Here is a 20,366-nt window from a genome sequence, read left to right as displayed (position 1 = left end):
TCCAAAGTCTAGTCTTGGTAGATCCTTAACAAGTAAAAACCATGATGATTCCTGTATTGTTATCATTTACGACAAAAAAGAAGAGATGGTCATGGGTTAAAGGCATCCTGCATCCTGCTGGGAGCAGAAATCTGACACGCTGAAACCTGAGTGAGTTCTACAGAGTGGGGAATACTATTGTATCTTATCATTTCCTGATTTTGATCCTTGTGCTGTGGTTATGCAAGAGAATTCTTGGCTTGGGGGTACTACACACCAGTACTTAGGGGGTAGAGAGACAGCACATCTTCACCTCACCTTTGCAGGATTCGGAGGTATATATGAAGGGTAAAGTGAAGGGGTCGGGGTGAAGGTATCCAGGAATGCTTTGTACTGTGCTACAAGTCTAAAATGATGGGGATGGGGAGCCCAGGTGGCTCCGTCAGTGAAGTGTCTGCCTTCAGCCCTGGTCATGATCTCAGGGTCCTGAGATTGAGCCCCAGATCGGGCTCCCTGCTCAGTGGGGAGTCTGCTTCTCCCTCTCCCTCTGTCCCTCCACCCTGCTCATGCTCTTTCTCTCAAATAAATAAATAAATAAATAAATAAATAAATAAATAATATTTTTTAAAAGATTTTATTTATTTATTAGAGAGAGAGAGAGAGAGAGAGACAGGCAGAGGGAGAAGCAGGCTCCACCCAGGGAACCTGACGCAGAACTCGATCCCGGGTCTCCAGGATCACACCCTGGGCCAAAGGCGGTGCTAAACTGCTGAGCCACCTGGGCCACCCAATAAATAAAATATTTTTTTTAAATGATGGGAATAGAAAAGATTATCAGAAGGGAGCGCTGATGTTATGCATGCAGCTCCAGTGGTAGTCGGGGTGGCAAAGCTGTCTGAAGTCCAGACTCTCCCTTGTGCACTTGCGCCCTAGAGGAAGAGCTTCCCTGGAGACAGGACTGGAGCCATGCTGCCCACAGCATGTGGTCCAGGCTCATATTCACCCCTGCTGGGCAGGCGGGTGCCCACATACCTTCAAAGCCCTCTCAGCTCACGAAGGGACCCATTTTAGCTGCACAGTGGGACCCCCGTAGAGCTGGATCAAAGCCAGCTGAGGGGCACGCTGGGGGTTCCTGGGGGACCTGGCCACACAGTGGCCTTGGCTTCTCATCTGGTCAGCCAGGGCCAGGGCAGCAGGGCTGTTTTCAGGGTAAATGTATGGTGAGTCTCTGCAGCCTACACAGGAACAGGGGCCCTGAAAGGAACCACAGATGCCCTCAGGCCTCCTAGAATTCCAGGGCGTGTCACTCCTAAGTGTGCAGGCTAGACATGTCCACCACTACAAGGTGGCAGCGTCTGAGAGCCAGCAGATGCAAGAAGCCCATTGTGACTCTCGTTTTATTCTCCAAAGTGGGAGATTAAACCCCCACATGAAAGGTGCCCTCTTGGTAGCAGGAGGAAGACATGCTTTTTTTTTTTTTTTAAGATTTATTTATTTATTTATGATAGAGAGAGAGAGGCAGAGACACAGGAGGAGGGAGAAGCAGGCTCCATGCTGGGAGCCCGATGCAGGACTCGATCCCGGGACTCCAGGATCACACCCTGGGCCAAAGGCAGGCGCCAAACCGCTGAGCCACCCAGGGATCCCCTGCTTTTTTTTTTTTTTAAGATTTTATTTATTCATGAGAGACAGAGAGGCAGAGACACAGACAGAGGGAGAAGTAGGCTCCCCGAGGGGAGTCCCATGTGGGACTCGATCCCAGGAACCCGGGACCAGGAACCCGGGGTCACGACCTGAGCCAGAGGCAGACACTCAACCACTGAGCCACCCAGGTGGCCCAGGAGGAAGACATTCTAATCACCAGGGATGAATGAGGCCTAGCAAAATTGGTACAAACAAGCCTCACCTTGCAGTTACTTCCAGCATGTCCCCTCCATAGCCCCAGCCCCTCTATCTTGTGGGTCCTTCACTGTTTTTTTGTTTTGTTTTGTTTTGTTTTGTTTTGTTTTGTTTTGTTTTGTCATAAGAGTGTTTGCTATTGATTTTTCCTGTTCTGGTTTCCTCTCTGGGTCTTCATTCTCTTTAGAAGGCTCCTGTGTACCTGCAAAAACTGTAATAAAACTTGTTTGCAAAAAAACACACAAAAAACAAAAAACTTGTATGCTTTTCTCCTGTTTAAGGCATTTTGGGTCTTAGATGCAGCTGAAGACCCAAAGAGGGCAGAGAATTTGTCTTCCTGCCCACTGGCCTAGGGAGCACAGACTTGATGCCGTCCAGCCCCGGCCCCTAGGAACACTGCTCACTACCACAGGCCTTCCAGCAGATTGCCCAGGCTGGCAGCCAAGAGGGAACAGATGTCAGAGCAAGAGGGAAGAGGGTACACTATGAGGAGCTCCCCCTCCCCCTGAGCCCCCATCCCTGGACTGAGCTCCCCTTCCCCCTGAGACCCCCATCCCCGGCTGAGCTCCCCTCCCCCTGAGCCTCCTCCCCCTAAGCCGCCCCTCCCCCTGACGTGACCAGCGGCCCACGAGGTGACCAGCAGCCCGCGATGTGACCAACGGCCCACAAGGTGACCAGCAGCCCACGACGTGACCAATGGCCCACAAGATGACCAGCGGCCCGTGACGTGACCAGCAGCCCGCGACATGACCACCGGCCCACGAGGTGACCAGCGGCCTGCGAGGTGACCAGCGGCCCACGACATGACCAGTGGCCCATGACGTGACCAGCAGCCTGCGAGGTGACCAGCGGCCCATGACGTGACCAGCGGCCTGCCCCTGTGCTGGCAAACCTGAATCGCAAGACTTGCTGGAGGAGGGAAGTCCTGTGGTACAGAAGATGTAGGGAAGGGCCTGCTTGTCCTGCCCGGTGTCCAGAAGTTACCCTGACACCAGCCGAAAGTGAACTGGCATCGGAGTTTGTTAGCAAGACTGACCTGGGGCAGAAGGAAGGCCAGCACAGGGAGAGGAGAGGGAAACAAAGCAGTCTTATTAGAGGAGGGGCCCCAGGCAGTCCAGGGTGTGGGCCCGGTGGCTGTAGCATTTGAGGACGGGCCTGGATTATATCATAATTAGCCAACTAAGCACTGTCCTCTCTCAAGAAGTATTCAAGATGCCTGCAAGGGGTAGGAAACCACAACATTATTCCTGTTCTGGGGACATGGGTCAGATAAGGACACATGGCTGCTTTCTGCAGAAGAGCAAGGAGGAGAACACACTTAACCCATCCTCTGCCGGGATGGCATCACTGCAAACCCACCACTAGGTGCATGGGCCAGGGTGGCCCCTGGGGGGGTCTCCTTGGGGTCTCCCTGGGGACTCTCTGTCAGGACCTCAGGACGTCAAAGGTCCATCCACCTGCCTCTTGTGTCTAGTTTCCTGCCGAACACGTGGACAGACAGATGTGGCAGAGGGGGAAGAGCCACTTCTACGTTCAGATAACGCGGTACAGACAGCAAAGAAAGGGCATCGAAAGGGGCCGCTCCCGGTCCTGCGCATGGACAGACAGATGTGGCAGAAGGGGAAGAGCCACTTCTACGTTCAGACGACACGGTACAGACAGCAAAGAAAGGGCATCGAAAGGGGCTGCTCCCTGTCCTGCGCACCACAAAGGACAACATCCAAGCAAAAGGGGACTGCTGCCTGCACCCCAAGTCATGGCATCTCCAGTGGCTGGGAGCCTGGTCTAGACAGAAGCTACCCCAAGGGCCAAGAGCACATCTCAGAACTGGAAACTGTAGGAAAGCTTCCTGACTGCCTCTCAGGCAGCCTGGGAAGAGAGTGGGAGGTGGCCTCTGAGCAGGTTGCTAATCTGGCTTCCGTTCCCCAGGAAGCACAAAGTTATTCGTCAGGCTCAGGTTAGCTGCAGTTCCAGCCTTGACTTCATAGCCCGTGACTACACCTGCGAGTGACTAGAGCCAAGCTGCTCCCTTACTTTTAATTTTTTTTTTTTTTTTTATTATGATAGTCTCACAGAGAGAGAGGCAGAGACACAGGCAGAGGGAGAAGCAGGCTCCATGCACTGGGAGCCCGACGTGGGATTCGATCCCGGGTCTCCAGGATCGCGCCCTGGGCCAAAGGCAGGCGCCAAACCGCTGCGCCACCCAGGGATCCCAAGCTGCTCCCTTACAACAGAAAAATCAAACGGTAGGGGATGAACCATGTGTCACCAGCATTACATGTCAGTGGGGAAACAATCACCTACCCCACAGATACTAGTCTCACTAATATCTGCATACCTCACTACCTCACAGCATACATAAAAACAAGTTCCAGAAGGATCAAAGTGCTAAATATTAAAAGAAAGAAAGAGAAATAAATAAATAATAAATAAATAAGTAAATAAGTAAATAAATAAATAAATAAATAAATAAATATTGGAAGGAAATGTGGGAAAATATTTTTCCAGTTTTGGGTGGGAAATGCCTTTCTTAACAAGACATGAACCTTGGAACAAGAAAGCCAAGACTGAAATTCATGAGAAGGAACCACTTCTGTGTGATGAAGACACCAGCGATCAAGTCTGAGCATAGGATGGACCGCAGGAAACATCACGGCAGATTCAATCAAGGGTTAGTAGGTATTAGAGATGGAATATGAGAGCCCGTTACACAAAAGGAGACGTGAAAGACGGTCCAGTGACAGAGTGAAACCCAGGCCTCAGTGTTAAAATAAAGAGTGTAAACAAATCATCCTTAGAGAAAAAAATGCAAATAGCCAGCGAACAGACAAAGAGGACCCAGGGCTTTGTGGTTAAATGACAACGAGACAACAGATCAGGAAAAGATTATCAAGATTTATAATCTCAAGGGTGGGCCAGCGTGGAGGCAAACTCCTAAGGTTGGTGGGAGGATTAATGAAATGCGAGAGCCTTTTGAGGGAGCACTATAATCTCATCTGCCCGGATGTAAAATGTGCAGAGCGTTTGATCTAGCAGTCCAGCCTCTAGGAATCTTCTGGAAGACACATGTGCATGTTTTGACTGGTAAAACACAAAGCCCCACGATGGGGGAAGAGTGGAACTGCCCAGATGACCACGAATAGAAAGTTGGTTTAAAATGGGACAGCACGTCGTTGGTCTGGAGAGTCTCGCTGGCCACTCCTCCTCGCTCCCCCTGCTGGACCTCTAGACGTCTCCTGTCTCCTGGGTGGCCTGGTCCTGACCCTGCCGGGCCCCATTCCCACGCTCCCCCTGACAGCAGCCACCGGCCACTGGAGTGCTCGCGGTGTGCCAGTCCTGAGCCGCTCTGCGAGGATGAAGCACACCAGGCTTCAGAGGCTGAGGCCAGAAGCACCGGTTGAGATGGTCCTTGGTCTCCCAGTTTGTTCCTGGTGGGTGAGCTCTGGCACCTGGCCTCCCGCTCGGTTCCCAGGGTCCCGTCACTGTGAGCATGACTGGGCATGCACGCGTCCTGAGCTGGGGACCCTGTCCGGGCCCACTGTCCCGGCTCAGGTAGGCAGGGAAGGCGGCCACAGAGCTTACGGGGGGTCCCAGCCTGTGGCAGGGCTGGTGGGCAAGCTGCCTGCCCCCTCTCCTCTGGATTCTGCACGCGCAGGAGCCTCTGCTCCTTAGGACGTGGGCCTGGAAGACCCTGTGACCCTGCCCTGGGAACTGGACAGGTGGCAAAGTCCACAGTGACAGGGCGATTGGGCCGTTGCTATGGTGATGGGGATGGAGGCGTTTGCCATCAGCCCCGGTTTTCTGCATGGCAGCTCTAATGACAGGATGGTCAGCCCTGCAGAGGCCGGAGGCCTGAGGCCCTGCTCTCGGTTGCCATGGCAGCGCGGGCCCTCTCGGGGAACACAGAAGGCCCCGTGGGGGGACTCCCCACTCCACACCTGGTCAAAGCAGGAAGTGCTGGGTGGCGCAGAAGCTGGGGAAGGCTGGTTGGGGTGTGAGAGGGATGTGGTCCCCTAAAGCCTAGTTGCTCAAGAGTTGTCCCTGGCCCCAGGAGGAGAGCGGACCCTTTCTGCTGAGTGTGTCTGGAGGACACCGTGCCACCGCAGCCCAGCGTCACCTGGAGGGACGGCTGACTGGCGCTGGCCAGTCCTGGCCTCCAGCGATGGCCACACGGGCCTGGGTGGGGAAGGGTCCCGGCTGTGTCCCCGGAGAGAAGCCCGGCCAGCTTGCTGGTCAACGATGAAAAGGAGGAAACTCTACGCCTGAAGCTCGAGCCAGAAACCGGCTGGAAGGTGGACCATACCCTCCCTTCAGATCCTTCCTTGGCTGGCGGACACCTTGGGGGACTTCTGCTTCAGAAGCTGTCCAGAAACACTGAGGGGTTCCAGCTCACACGAGCTGCCCACCACACACATGCTGGATGACAGAGCCAGGATGGACGTCACCAAGAAGGAAAAGGTAATGCACAACCTGGAGGGTCTATTCAAGCACTCGTTGTGTGGAGGCACCTGGGTGGCTCAGTCAGTTAAGCATCTGCTTTCGCCTCAGATCATGATCCCAGGGTCCTGGGATCAAGCCCCATTTTGGACTCCCTGCTCATTTGGGAGTCTGCTTCTCCAGGAGGGGTGCTGGTTGTGGCTCATTGGGCACAGACCAGCCTTGGTTCCCTGGCCCCTGAGGGAAGGCCTAATGGGGAGGGAGCCCAGGGCAGTGGCTCTGTCTGGTCAGAAGGCCCCCTCTTCCCAGCAGGCCAGGCCCTCTCCGGCTGCTTCAGGCTCCAGCCCCGTGACTGGGCAATTAGGCTGCCAGGAGGTCTGGCAAGTGGCTTTCACTGGCCGGGGGTCTGGGGAATTTAGAGCCCCGGCTGGAGGGGGGATTTGGGGCCTGGGGTCTCAGTGGGCAGAGCCAGCTGCCAGGCTGGGAGGCAGCACCCAGCAGGTATTGTGATGGGCCCTGGACAGCTTCATAGGATTCACTCCAGGAGGAGCACGGTTGCTCCTGGTGAGGAGCAGAGAACAGTTACTTTTTCCAAAACAGAGAGAAATCCAGACGTCCTTTCAGGCCGCCCTGTGCCCAGGCAGTGAGCAAGGAGACAGGGCTGGGGCCAGGGCAGGGGGAGCATGCCTGCAGCCCCAGGCCAGTCATCAGGGCAGGACAGGGATCCAGTCCCTTTGGCACAGTCTCCTCCTCACATGTCTTCACTTCTTCTGTGACTTGACGAGGTCAGCACAAACACGAGCTGGTTCTGCTCCCAGCAGAGCTGATGATGTGAGGAGAAAAACAAGCAGCCTGAGCCAGGGTGCCTGGAGCCGCAGGCAGCAAGACAGGCCGAGTCCCCAAGCGAGTCCTATAACTACTGGCGTGGCAGGAGTTTGGATGAGAAATGCTGCCCAAAGGGGCCCCGGGAGGCTACTGGGGAGCAGAAGGGTGACTAGGTGACAGTGAGAGTGAGGGCCCGGGGAGCCCGTTCTCAGACTCTGGGGCTGGTCCTTGCTCCTGCCCATCTGCACCAGGGGACACAATGCCCCCCAACCGAGGGGTGCTGGTCCAGTCCCCGAGGCAGGGCCGGCTCCAGAGCCCCAGGCTGAGAGCAGAGGGGGGAAGCCCCGCCTCTGGCATACACTTGAAAGGAGCACCAAAAACATCAGTGATCAAGGTCGATAATAATTTCTGAAGAATCAAAATTAATGCAAAAGAGTGTGGAGAAGAAAATCTCAAAAGCTTAACAAGAGGCAGCATGAGTGTCTCCATTTCTGCACTTGTCCCAGCCTTGTGCCCCCTGTTCTGTAGGGTCAGTGAGCTGGGGCCCTGGCCAGTGTGCAGGGAGGCAGGGGGCAGCCTGGCTGAGCATAAGTCCCCCATCCCATCTGGAGGGCTGCAGTGGCTTCAGGAGCTGAGGTTTGGCTGCCAGGCCTGTCTTGCTCCAGCCCTGCGCTCCCGGGAAGTGCTACCGCCCCCCCCCCCCCCAAGCCAGCACTGGCCCTGGAGCAGTGAGCAGTATGTCCCTCACAGCGGCTGCGTCCACCTCAGGCTCCTGGGAGGAGGGAATGGAGGCACCAGCGCTGCTCTTCCTCTGCATGCAAGCAGCCCTCTGGTCGGTGTTGAGCCTTCCACGCTTACGGCTGTCACCCCTCCAGAGTCTGCGTGAGCCTGTGGGCTCTGCTATCCTTCAGTGGCTTCTGCACGTGTATGCCAGCCCCTTGCACAGCTTCTAGAGCTCACTGGGGGCAGGGCTGTGCCTCTGGCTGCCCCTTGGACCCCATCATAGCATGTGCATTCCTGTGGTGTGGAGCTCTGGCTCTTGATGGCCACCCCTCCTGCATGACCTGAAGGTGGGGACCTGGGAACCCTGTCGGAAGCCCCAGCATGTGGTTCTCCCTCCGCCTCCGGGTGGGTCCCACCCGCTCCATGAGCAGCCAGTGGGCAGGAAGGAGGGAGCTCCACAGTGCTTTCCAGGAAGAAGGCTGGTGGGTGGCGCTCCCTCATCGTAGCTCACCGAGGGGTTTCAACAGCAGATGTTTGCTTCTCTCGGATCTGGGGATGCAAGCCCCAGGTTGAGACACCAGCAGGCTCGGGTTCTGGCGAGGGCCTCTTCCTGGCTCGTGGGTGGCCGCCTTCCCGCTGTGTCCTCACCTGGCAGAGACAGAGAGCGCAGGTGTCCCCTTGCGTGGGACCCTTCTGTAGCCTGTAGAATGGAGCATCCTGAAGTCAGGCCCTCCGGCTGCCAGGGCACAAGCCCCGACCAGGTCTGCTCCTGCTCCTGTGGTGGCAGGACCAGGCCAGAGGCCCAGGCCTCCTTCCCCGCCCTTCTGCAGAGCTGCCCCGAAGCCACCGCATGGCAGGACAGAGCAGGGCTGTGCTGCTGCAGGAGGCCCCCAGGGCAGGTCCGGGGCCCCCGCACTGGGGTGGGCTGCAGCTTTTCTGGGGATGCTGGAGGGTGTTGCTTCGACCGAGACGAAGTCCTGGCCTGCGCCCTCCTTGCACCTTCATCTCCCCTTCCCTTCTCACGGGGCCGTGCTGGGTCTTGCTGGCACTCAAAGCAGGATGCCACTCCGTCTTGTTTCTCTGTCTGCCTTTGTCTGTCTCTGTCTGCCTTTGTTTCTCTGTCTCTTTCTGTCTCTCTCTGTCTCTTTGCCTCTGTGTCCCTGGCTGGGGAGGGGATATCATCAGACCCTAAGCCTGCCCCAGGCCTGTCCCCCTCCTCGGGGGCTGGCCCACCCCTGCCCAGATCCCTCCCAGGTGGCCCCTCACCTCCTGCCCTCTGTTGTCCTCAGCTTCTGGGGGCCTCAGGGTGACTTCTCGGTGTCCGGCAAGGCCCTGGCTGTCTGACCCATGGCCACCTCCCCTCACGCTCTGTGTACTCAATTCCTTTATTTTTCTACATGGATGGCCCTTTTCTGGGTGAACTGGCCACCCCACTGTTTAGATGCGCCACTTGACCAGGACCTGCTTTTCTGGTTCTCTTTGCTCCGGGTAGGCTGTCTGTCTGTGTAGCCAGTTTCCCATGGGTTCGCCTGCCTCACCTTTCCAGGGCCTCGGTGGTCAGGCCTCGTGAAAACCACCGTCAGGGTTTCTCCGCGGGGAGAGGAAAGCTGTTTGCCTCCCCGGTTCAGATCTTTTCTCCCCCTTTGGTGAAATGTTCTCGGTTTACCTCTCTGGGTACCTCTCTGGGGCCTGGGCTCCCCTTGCTGCCCCAGTCAAGGTCCTGGCCCGGGTTTTCCTGTGACCACAAGAAAGGTCACCCACCCACCCAGACTCCTCCTTGTCCAGCCATTGGTGCCAGAAAGTCCCGACTGCCAAGGACAGGGCAGGGGTTGGTGTACTCGGGTCCTGAGCAGGGTCCCTGCAGGGCCACAGTGGGTGCGGGTGCTGGGCTGGGCACTGTGTGGGGGGCCACCAGCCTTGGAACCCAGAGCCCAGCTGCACACCGACACCAAGGGAAGGGGCTTTGGGTTAGGGCCCAGAAGGCGACAGAGGGGCCGAAGGAGTGCAGTGAGCTAGAGTCCTGAGGCAGGAAGGGGGATGGGAGGGCCCCTGCACCTGGGTGGCCAGTGCTCCCTGGACCCCCTCCCTGCGCCCCCCTGAAGTCCTCCCAGCCCTCCTATCAAGCAGCATCCCCTTGTGATGCACATGCCCTGCTCTGCGTGCAGGGCTGCCCCACACCAGGCTGCACCTGCCCAGCCAGGGGGGCTCCGTGTCATGGTGGTGCCCTCCAACCTGCGTGCAGCCCCAGACATGGGGAAGAGCCCCAGCGATGGGTCCTGGCCCCCAGGTCTCTGTGAAGGACAGTCTGTGGGGAGCCTCTGCCTCTGACTGGGGCCCTGTGTACAGAGGCCGAGCGGATTGCTGAGGTAATGCCGGGTAACTTTTGGAGGCTTGGCTGCAAGCGACCATTCGTTCTGAAGTGGTGGGTCCAGAGGTGGCCCTGCCTGGCCTGCAGAAAAGGGGAGAGCATCGCGTGTCAGGTGGGATGGGCATGGAGACTTGTCAGAGGCGTGGGCAGAGCTAAATCAGCCTGGGACTCTCGGGGACACGGGGGCTCCTGGCACTGCCCTCTAAGGAGGGAGGGGCCTGTCTGTCCTGCCTCACTGCCGCCCTATGCAGACAGGTCAACTGCCGCCCAGACAGGTTGCCCACTGCCCAGATAGGTTGCCCACTGCCCAGACAGGTCACCCATTGCCCAGACAGGTCACCTGCTGCCCAGATAGGTCACCCGCTGCCCAGACAGGTCTCCCACTGCCTACATAGGTCACCCACTGCCCAGACAGCTCAGCCACTGCCCAGAGGCTCAGCTGTCACCCAGACAGCTCACCTGCTGCCTTGAGGGTCCCCCAAAACAGAGCTGGGTTTCCAAGCTTCCTGCCTGTGAGGCCCCGCAGACCCTGCTGTGCTCCAGGGGAGGAGAATAAACCCCCCTTGCTCCCCCAAAAGTAGAACTGAGCTGGGCACCCCAGGATGAAGGATCCGTCCCCACCTGCAATGACTGCTTCCTCTGGGTCCTGCCCTTCTGCTGCGGCACCCCCCCCAGGCTTCAGTCTCACACCTGCCCCCTCCCTGCCCGCTCCCAGTGGGGTGGCCTTCCCCAGCCCTAAAGTTCCCTAAAGGGCCCCCAGCAGGCCTCCTTGGGGGACTCACAGGCCTCAGCAGGGTAGGAGTCTCGTGCCACATAACCCTGCACCTACCTCCCCAGAGAAGCTGTGCTTCCTCTCCACAGAGACGCAAGTCCAAAACTGTCCTGCAAGTATCCAGATGAGGGAAGGAATGGGTGCCACTGCATGCCATGGGCTTTCCCAGAGGACACAGGATCCGCACCCGCATCCTGTGCCCCTGCCCATGGACATCATGTGCCCATGGATGCGCTCCAGTCAAACCCACCCACGAGGCTCCCTTTGCCCTGTGGAGGGCCCAGAGCTGCACCGCTGCGGCTGGTGGGCCTCGGGCCCCACCCAGAGCACGTGTGGAGGTGGCATGTCCACAGGAGCATTGGCCTGCTCCCCCCGCTTCTGGACGTGCAGCCCCCAGCTTGGTGCCCCCGAGCATACTCTGAAAACCAGGAACGCATAAAGTCATAAATAAGTCCAATAAAAGTGAATGATGGCTGGCTGTGACCATAGCGCCGAGAGGCCCGCTAGTGGGCAGGGATTTCAGCTGATTACGAAGAAACACCGGATCTTCCGTGTTTCATCAAGAGACACCGTGATGACACAGACACACACACACTACAGCACAATCTCAACCCCCGACTGAAGCATTGCCTGTTAATTACGCAGAAACTACACTAACATTGTGAGCAAACCTCCGCGGGTGGGGTGCTGGGTTCCCAATAACTGGGCTTTCAGTTCTGCCCCGGGGCGAGTGTACTGAGGTCCACGAGCCCCTGCCTCCTGGATCCAGCCTGGCTTGTGGGGGAGGCCCTGTGGCCTCTGCACCTGGGGCCTCTGCCCCTGCTCCCTCACAGTCCCAGCTCACACATTGTGGGGGCAGCAGGCCGGGGGGGCAGCAGGCACCCCAAGCCACCGCCAGACCTCAGGCATTGAGGAGTGTGCTTGGGGGAGCATCGCCAACACCTGGCCCCCGCAGTCCCAGGGCTCGCACAGTTAGATGGATTGCTTCCCAGGGAGGGTGGCTAGGGTGGCTGCCTGGGTTTCCCTGAAACCCCTGGACGCGGTAGGGTCCGAGAACCGATGGCGGGCTTTGGAAACGGCCTCTGGGGCTGCAGCTGGGCATCAGCCTCATCCCGCAGAGGCTCAGACAAACTTGATCTTTTTAGGAAACAGGTGTAATGACACTGTCACGACACTATCCGGGAGTCAGGAGGCTCGCCCCGGGCCTGCAGCGAATGCACACAGCGTCTTCCCACAGCTGCCAGCGTCTGCCTGGCTCCCTCTGACCCCTGCTCCAGACCTGGGCCCTGCCCCCGGGAAGGTTTCCTCGTATTCCTCTCAGCACTTGTCAGCTCAGGCTCTCGCTCTGCCCGGGTCTCCTGGATCTCCAGGGAGTGCTCAGGGGGTGCCGGGGTCTGTGCTGTGTGCCCACAGGCTGGGACAAGAACCCATGACCCGGCCAAGTCCGAACACGTCCCAAGTGCCAGGGAGGGTGCCGTGGGGCCATCACTGGGTGACCTGACCCTGAACTCAATGCTCCCCCGTGCCTGCCTTGGCCTCTTACGCCTCCCGTCTGTCTCTGTCTCCGCAGAGTGCCTTGTGTTCAAGCTCCTACTAACCTGGGGCCCCTTCTCCACGCCATACCTCCCAGGCCCTGCCAGCTGGAGCCCACTGCCCTGTCCATGCCTCTGGCCATCTCTCTGCATCCTGGTCATCACGGCCACCCTCCCCCGAGGGAGGTGAGCTCTTGGCCTCAGGGTAGACAGACTAGCCGCTCTGAGTCCAGCTGCTGCCATTCGGCCTCCTTGGACTCCCCTGCTTACAACCAGAGAGAGACCTCCGTCTCCGGAGGCCCAGCTAGACCTATCCCTCCCCTGTGGCCCTTGGCCTTCCGGGTCTTCTGGAAGGGACCTGGGGTCTTGCTGGGGCCATGCACCTGCTGGGGAGCCACGGAACATACTGCCTGGCCCAGCAGGCTGCCCGGGACACTAGAACGGGCCACCTCAGGGGTCAGAAGGCTGGCACTGGGGACAGACCAAGGGTCCTGTTCTGGGCACACCCATCCCAATCTATGTCTGTCCTCCGGGCAGCCTGGTGTGGACACTGAGCAGTCGCCTCTCCTTCCTTCCACACCTGCCCACAGGCCTCCTTCTGCTCTGGGACAAGGGCGACTGCCCCGTGAAGGCCAGCCTTACTGTGCCCTCCTAGGGTCCCAGGGCCCCAAGCACTCTCTCTGACTCCCTGTCCTCACCCCTTCACACAGCTCCGCTGGCTGTACCCCCACGTGCACCTCTCTCACTGCTTGCAGAGTGGGTCACGTGAGAGCAGATGCAGAAGCACGTCTGCCTGCATAGACCCTTCTGCTGCTCTCTGTGGAGCCAGACTCTCCAGCCTCACAGCCGCACACCCACAGCCCCTCGCTGGCCGCCCCAGTCTCAGTGCCCTTCCCTGCACCCTGTGCCCAGCTAGAGCTAGAGCCATTGTGTGTGCTGTGCTGGGAGTTCCTTCCATGTCATCATCACCGGGTTGTCTGTGTGGAGCAGGTTCGGGAGAAGCCAGAGGACAGAAAGGAATACAGAGGGAGCCCCCTGGGAGGCCAGCGTCCCTCATCTCCTCGTGTCCAGGGTCTCCAGGGCCTCACAGCTCCTAATACTGTGAGCTATTTTCTCAGGTAGTTGTGTTAGTCTGTGCATCTCAAAGATGCCTCTGGGTGCTGAGGGCGGGAGATTCTAGGGGGCCCGGAGTGTTGTCAGGATCAATGTGTGGGGTGATGGTGCCAGATGCTCGTATTAGGGTTTGGGAGAAACGGTCCGCTTTAGGGATTCCAAGCAGAAAGGTTCTGCTACAGGGAATTGGGTGCATAAAGGAGCAAAGCCAGGGGCCACTGGGCCACTCCCGCAATTCCATCCCAGGGCAAGGGAGCCTCTGTCGCCATGTCTTTGCCTCGTGCTCTCACACACATGAAGCTGGGTCACAGGTCCAGGCAGTGCAAATAGTTACATCTGTCAAAGCTGGAGGGTCAAGTGCCAGTCCTTTCAAGTATCTCAGCAGTGTGGGCTGTGGTCATCACCAGTCCCACAGAGCAGTGGCTGCAAGGGAACCTGGGAAATGTGGTTCGAGGCTCCAGCCCTCGTGTCCCCTGGAGCCGGAGATTGGGACAGGTGCTGAATGCAGGCAGAGAAGCGAGTCCAGCAGGAAGACATCTGTCGGCCCCCAAAGGAGGCTGTCGAGGAGATAGGTGGTGCTGCGGTTTGGGGCTCAGGGAAAGGTCACGACTGGGGTCACTGCCTCATGGATGAGCCGTGGAATTGGTCAGAGCCTAGGGAGTGGCCTTGGATGGAGAAGAGCACAGTGTCTGGGACTGCAGGGTCAGAGCCGCCCCCTCCCCGAACTATGGCATCCCTGCCCAGCCCCCCAATAGGCTGCTGGAGTGCTTCCTAGGGCTGGTGTGCGGTGGGGCGTGGTGGGTCCTCCGTGAGTGTGTTCGTGTGAACGAATGAATCCACTGCCCTGGGAATGCCACGGCTGACACAGGAGCCATCCCCGTGGCCTCTCAGGGTATTCATGCGAGAGGGCAAGCTGGACACATAGGCAGCTCCAGAATTCCCGTGTTCCACCTGTGTAGGAAAGCATTTTGACGCAATTATGACGAGATGTTCATTGTTGTTGTCGGGGGACAGGTTCACTATCCTCCCTCCCTTCCTGGCTGGTTGAAATGTAAAGTTCCCTCTAAGAAAGAGTTTTTATTTATTTATTTTTAAGATTTTATTATTTAGAGACAGAGAGAGAGGCAGAGGGAGAAGCAGGCTCCGTGTAGGGAGCCTGTTGTGGGACTCCATCCCAGGACCCCAGGGTCACGCCTTGGGCTGAAGGCAGATGCTTAATCACTGAGCCACCCAGGGATCCCTCAGAAAGTTTCTAAAAGCACCATAAAGGAAGGCAAATGAAAACGAAGCTGTATCTGGTGGAGATCTCTGCGTGGGCCTGTGGGCTCCACATGGAAGTAGCAGCAGGACTGGTGTTTCCCACATGGTGGCCCCGGTGAGGCCTGGGTCCCACCCCCCAGCAGGGCCTGGGCCTCAGTGACGTCAGCCCCGCTGGTAGACACTTAGGAAAGGGGTGCAGAGATGTGCGGGCCTCTGCTCCCTGGGCTCTGACTCAGGGACATGGTTGTGAGCCTCCGCTCCTGCCTTGGGCCTGCAGGTTCCTCTGCCCCCATCACTCGGTCTACGCGTCCCGTCTGGCCACCTGCAGGATCCTTTACACAGAATTCACTACCCAGCGGGGGATGGAGTCCAGCGCACCAGCGGGTCCCGGGACCGGGTGTCCTCTCTCCGCTGCTCCCCCAAGGGGGCCTCGTCCACACTCAGTGTCTGCGTGCACCATGTGCCACCGTGGCTGTGGGGAGGGGACAGTCCCTCGCGTCTGTTTCTGGTCAGGTTCCCCCAGTGTAGAGGCTGAGAGCAGGCTCCTGGGGAGAGTGGCTTGCTGAGGGAGTGCTCGCTGCAGAGCCTGCGTGGCAGTGGGGGGTGCACAGAGCAAGAGAGGGGCCAGCCCTCGACCCCCTGACCTCCAGGGAGCTCCGCAGAGAGGGCAGGAAGCCAGCCTTCCCCTTGGTTAACCTTCCAGGCACTTCCAGCTCTCACAGCAGCTGGTGGCCGGTGGGCCAGCCCTGTGGGGGCGCCAGCGGCAGCACCGCCTTCTGCCCCTAGTGGGGCTCAGATCTCTATCCTGGCACCTGCAGGGAAACCCACAGTCGGATGCTTGGTGAGGTGAACTTCAGCTCCCACGTCCTCGGGGGGTCCCGAGGCTGTAAATGGTGGCTCATGGCTGCCCTGAGTCTGGGGCACACACAGATTCCATGCCACCACGCTTCCCCCTCAGGAGGACGTTGTGTGAATCCTGAGCTGACATTGGGAGCCACTGGTTATCCCGTCCACCTGGTTATTTGTCGCCATCTCTGTAGCCCATGGTTCCTGGTGGTGGTTAAACCGCCAGCATGGGCCGCGTCTGTCTCCCCGACACTCGTGGTCCTCAGGTCTCTGGCCGGCTCCTCACACTGCTACTCACCACGACCCATGGGTCTCTCCCCATGAAGTGAACCACTGTGTGCAGTGCTGACCATCCAGAGGACGTGTCCTTGCCGTGGTCTCCCAGGACCACCCCAAGGGAGGCTGCAGTGCCTTCTCCAGCTAGCACCTGACACACAGCACCAAGCGCTGGGTGGGTGTCTGCACTCCTCCACAGCTGAGCAAAGGGAAGCCCCTGCTCTGAGGCCACGCATGTGTGAGCTGAGGGACGGGCACGGGGGCGTCCCCGCAGGAGGGGGAGTGACGGAGGGTCTGGGCTGCCCATTCCGGCAGCTGACCTACACTCTCTGGCCCTGCCTGAGCCTGATTTCCACACCTGCCACTTCCATCGAATAATGGGTGGCCACTGGGCCCCCTGATCTGATGACAGAGTGAGCCCCCCAGCCCCCAGCTCATGCCAGGTGGTTCTGGCCACGTGGGCGCTCCATGTCCCCTGGTCGGCTGCTCTGTCTCTCCCAGGACCTGGTGGCGTGCCAGGAGCTGCTTTTCAGGTGGTGATCGGTTCTCTGCCGCAGGCAGCGGCCCCCTGACCCAGTTCTGGTCTCTGACTCTCCTCTCAGCAATTACCAGGGTCTGTACTGTGTCACATCTCCAATCAAGGCTGCCAGGTCCCAGGACCTCAGGGGCAGGGCTGGTCGTGGCACCATTGGGACCAGGTGCCGGATCCACCTAAACTATGAGCCTTCTGTTTTACCTGGTAGAGAAGCTGGAACGGTGTTGCCAGTGTACAGTATCCTGCCTCCACGATATGGCCTGTTAAATGTTATGCACCTTTTTTGGTGATAAGAAGAGGCATAGCCTTTGTCCCTTACTTTATTATTTTATTTTATTTTATTTTATTTTATTTTATTTTATTTTATTTTTAAAGATTTATTTACTTATTCATGAGAGACACACAGAGAGAGAGAGAGGCAGAGACACAGGCAGAGGGAGAAGCAGGCTCCCTGCAGGGAGCCTGATGTGGGACTCAATCCCAGGACCCCAGGATCACGCCCTGAGCCAAAGTCAGATGCTTAACCGCTGAGCCACCCAGGTGTCCCTGTCCCTTACTTTAAAGTGGTCGTTCTGGCGTGACCTCTGGGCCCCCACAAACTTCACGGGCCCCTGACTTTTCTAGAGAGCACATGTCTCACCAGGACATCATGGCTCCTGCCCCTCCCTGCTCGGGTGCATCCAGCCCAGTTGCACCCATACAGCAACGATGTCTCACACCCCGTGGAAAGCCACCCATACAGCGACGCTGTCTCACGCCCCGTGGAAAGCCCAGTAACCCAGGTCTCTCAGGACAGATCTGTGAGAGAGTGAGCACATTCCCATCCCTTTGCACACTGCTGGCCATCTCGTGTGAGTGCAGACTGCCCCGTTCTTCATTCCAGAGGGTCTTGACAAAGCAAAGGCCTGGGCTCTGGCTGCAAAAATAAAATGCCACAGACACTCATTTCTGCCAGTTCTGGAGGCTGGAAGTCTGAGGCCAAGGCGCCAGCAGGGTGGAGTTCTGGTGAGATCCTGCTCCTGGCCTGCAGATGGCCGTCTGTGCCATGGTGGCCAGAGAGTGCAAGCTCCCGCCTCTTGTCATCCCCGGGGCCCATCTCTAATCCTGATCACCTCCAAACACCGTCCTGTTGGGGGAGGACTTCAATACATGAGCTTTTGGGGCACACGTTCAGGCCATAACAGTAGCTCTGCCAGTTAAGAGCTGCCCGCCATGAGCAGCGCTGATCCCTCCAGAAGGAAGTGCCTTTAGCACAGCAGCTGCAACCAGGTCCCCCCTTCATTTGAGTTTGTGCAGGCTACTATCATCTGTCCTGGTCCAGTCAGTCTTTATGGGGACCCGGCTAGAGAATTAATGGTGACAGGATGTGACCAACCACTCTGAACCTTGAAGTCTCTGAGAACGGCAACAATTTCTGTCATTTTTCTTGGGATTGATGCTTTTCTTTTGGCTGGCGGATGTGCTGTGTATGCATGCATGGGTGTGGGGGGTGAGTGTGCGTGTGTGTGTGCATGGATGAGTGTGCGTATGCATGAGTGTGCATGCATGAGCAAGTGTGAGTGTGCATGCATGGGCAAGTGTGTGAATGTGCATGCGTGGATGTGTGTGGGGTGTGTGTGCATGAGTGTGCATGCATGGGTGGGGGTGAGTGTGCATGTGTGTGTATGCATGCACGAGTGTGTGTATGCATGTGTGTGTATGCATGGGCATGTGAGAGTGCATGCATGGATGTGTGTGGGGTGAGTATGTGCATGAGTATGCATGCATGGGTGTGGGGAGTGAGTGTGCACGTGTGTGTGTGCATGGACGAGTATGTGTATGCATGTGTGTGCATGCATGGGCAAGTGTGTGAGTGTGCATGCATGGATGTGCATGGGGTGAATGTGCGTGTGTATGCATGAGTGGGGGGTGAGTGTGCATATTTGTGTATACAGGATGTGTGTGGGGTGAGTGTGTGTGCATGTAAGTGTGCGTGCATGGGTGGGAGGTGAGTGTGCATGGGTGTGCTTCATGGGCAAGTGTACATGTGCATGCAGGATGTGTGTGGAGTGACTGTATATGAGTGTACATGCATGGAGTGTGCATGTGTGGGAGTGAGTGTGTGTGTGCGTGTACAGCACTTTTGGGGCTTGCGCTTAGCCATTCCTGTAGGTCAGGGAACCGCTATGAGGGTTCCTCCAGTAGCTGAGCAAACCCATTCCAGTCCTGCGTCGGGGATCCAGGGATGTGAGCACTGAGTGGGTCCAGGAACTAACCGACCTTGAGTGCAGCAGACAGAGGCCACCACCCCAGGGTACCCCCAACACTAGCTGGGGAGCCGTGATGGCACTTTGGGGCCCCAGATATCAGTGTCTGTTGCCATAAATTTTCATCAAAATATCTGAGTATTACTCTTCCCCAGTGTATTCTAGAACAGGCATGCTTCTTATTAGACTTCGTGGATTACTGCGGGGTTTTTGTTGCTTTTTGACAAATCGAAGGCTTGGGGCAGTTCTGTGTCACGTAGGTCGACTGGCACCGTTTTTTTCTTTTTTTTTTCTTTTTTTCTTTTTTTGCACCATTTTTTTCCAACAGCATTTGCTATCTCTGTGTCATGTTTTGGTAATTGTAGTATTTCAAACTTTTTTGTTATGATTGCATTCACTGTGGTGACCTGTGATTGGTGATCTTGGATGTTAGAGCTGTGTTGTATCAGGACCACAAACCTTGCCCTCATAAGATGGTCAACCTGGTCCCTAAATGTGTCCCAACTGCCCATCTCCCGGCACTTTCCCTCTTCCCTGAGATGCAACAATACTGAAATTAGGCACTTAATTACTCTACAGTGGCCTCTACTTGTTCAAGGAAGAGTCACATGTCTCTCACTTCAAACCAGAAACTAGAAATGATTGAGCTTAGTGAGGAAGACAGGATGAAAGCCGAGATAGTCCAAAAGCTGGGCCTCTTGCACCAAACAGCAAGCCAAGTTGTGGATGCAGAGGAAGAGTTCTAGAAGGATGTTGCATGAGCTATTCCAGAGCACAGGGATGGCAGGAAAGCAGAACAGCCTGACTGCTGACATGGAGACAGTTTTAGTCACCTGGACAGATGATCAGACCGGCCATGACACTCCCATAAACCCAAGCCTCACCCAGAGCGAGGCCCTGACTCTTCTGTTCTGTGAAGGCTGAGGGAGGTGAGGAGACTGCAGAAGAAAATTGAGGAGCCAGCCGAGGAGGGTTCTTGAGGCTGAAGGGGAGAAGCATCTCTGTAAATAGAAGTACATAGTGGAGCAGCAGGTGCTGATGGAGAAGCTGCAGGAAGTCATCCAGAAGATCTGGCTGAGCTCATTCAGGCAGGTGGCAATGCTGACGACAGACTTTGGATGTAGGTGGAACAGCCTGCTGTTGGAGGAGGATGCCACCTGGACTTTTCACAGCTGGAGAAGTCAGTGTCTGGCTTCAGGGCTTCCCAGCACAGGCTGACTCCTGCAGGGGCTCATGTGGCTGCAAAGTGAAGCCAGTGCTCAGTGGCCATTCTGAAAATCCTAGCACCCTGAAGAATCATGTCAGATCCCTGTGTGTGCTCTAGAAAATCACACCTGTTTACAGCATGGCTACTGGATATTTAAGCCCGCCACTGGGATCCCTTTACTGTTCTAAAACAAAGGATTCCTTTCCAGATGGTGCAGCTCACTGACGATGCAGCCAGTAACCCGGGAGCCCTGCTGGAGATGGACGAGAGCACTGTTGGTTTCATGCCTAACACAGCGTCCATTCTGCAGCTTGTGGATCGAGGAGTAATTCCGACTTTCAAGTCCTC

At 57.1% G+C, this 20,366-nt stretch overlaps 1 protein-coding gene across 2 annotated transcripts in view; it reads left to right on the top strand.

The window, feature by feature from the left end:
- Nucleotides 1-4,997: 4,997 nt before the first annotated feature.
- The window catches only part of GCK (glucokinase), a 43,024-nt gene continuing 27,655 nt past the window's right edge, over nt 4,998-20,366 (top strand). The window contains exons 1-2 of one of the 2 annotated variants that reach the window (XM_072777168.1): nt 4,998-5,309; nt 5,930-6,336. In XM_072777168.1, the coding sequence (XP_072633269.1) occupies nt 6,292-6,336 (45 nt within the window). In that variant the 5' untranslated portion in view covers nt 4,998-5,309; nt 5,930-6,291. Of the gene's footprint in view, nt 5,310-5,761; nt 6,337-20,366 lie in introns of those variants that run through there. The other variant, XM_072777167.1, reaches the window with a different exon arrangement.

Source organism: Canis lupus, chromosome 15 (assembly GCF_048164855.1).
Source record: "Canis lupus baileyi chromosome 15, mCanLup2.hap1, whole genome shotgun sequence".
Taxonomy (NCBI): domain Eukaryota; kingdom Metazoa; phylum Chordata; class Mammalia; order Carnivora; family Canidae; genus Canis; species Canis lupus.
Note: the sequence above shows the minus strand (reverse complement) of the source record. Positions and strands in the feature narration are given on the sequence as shown.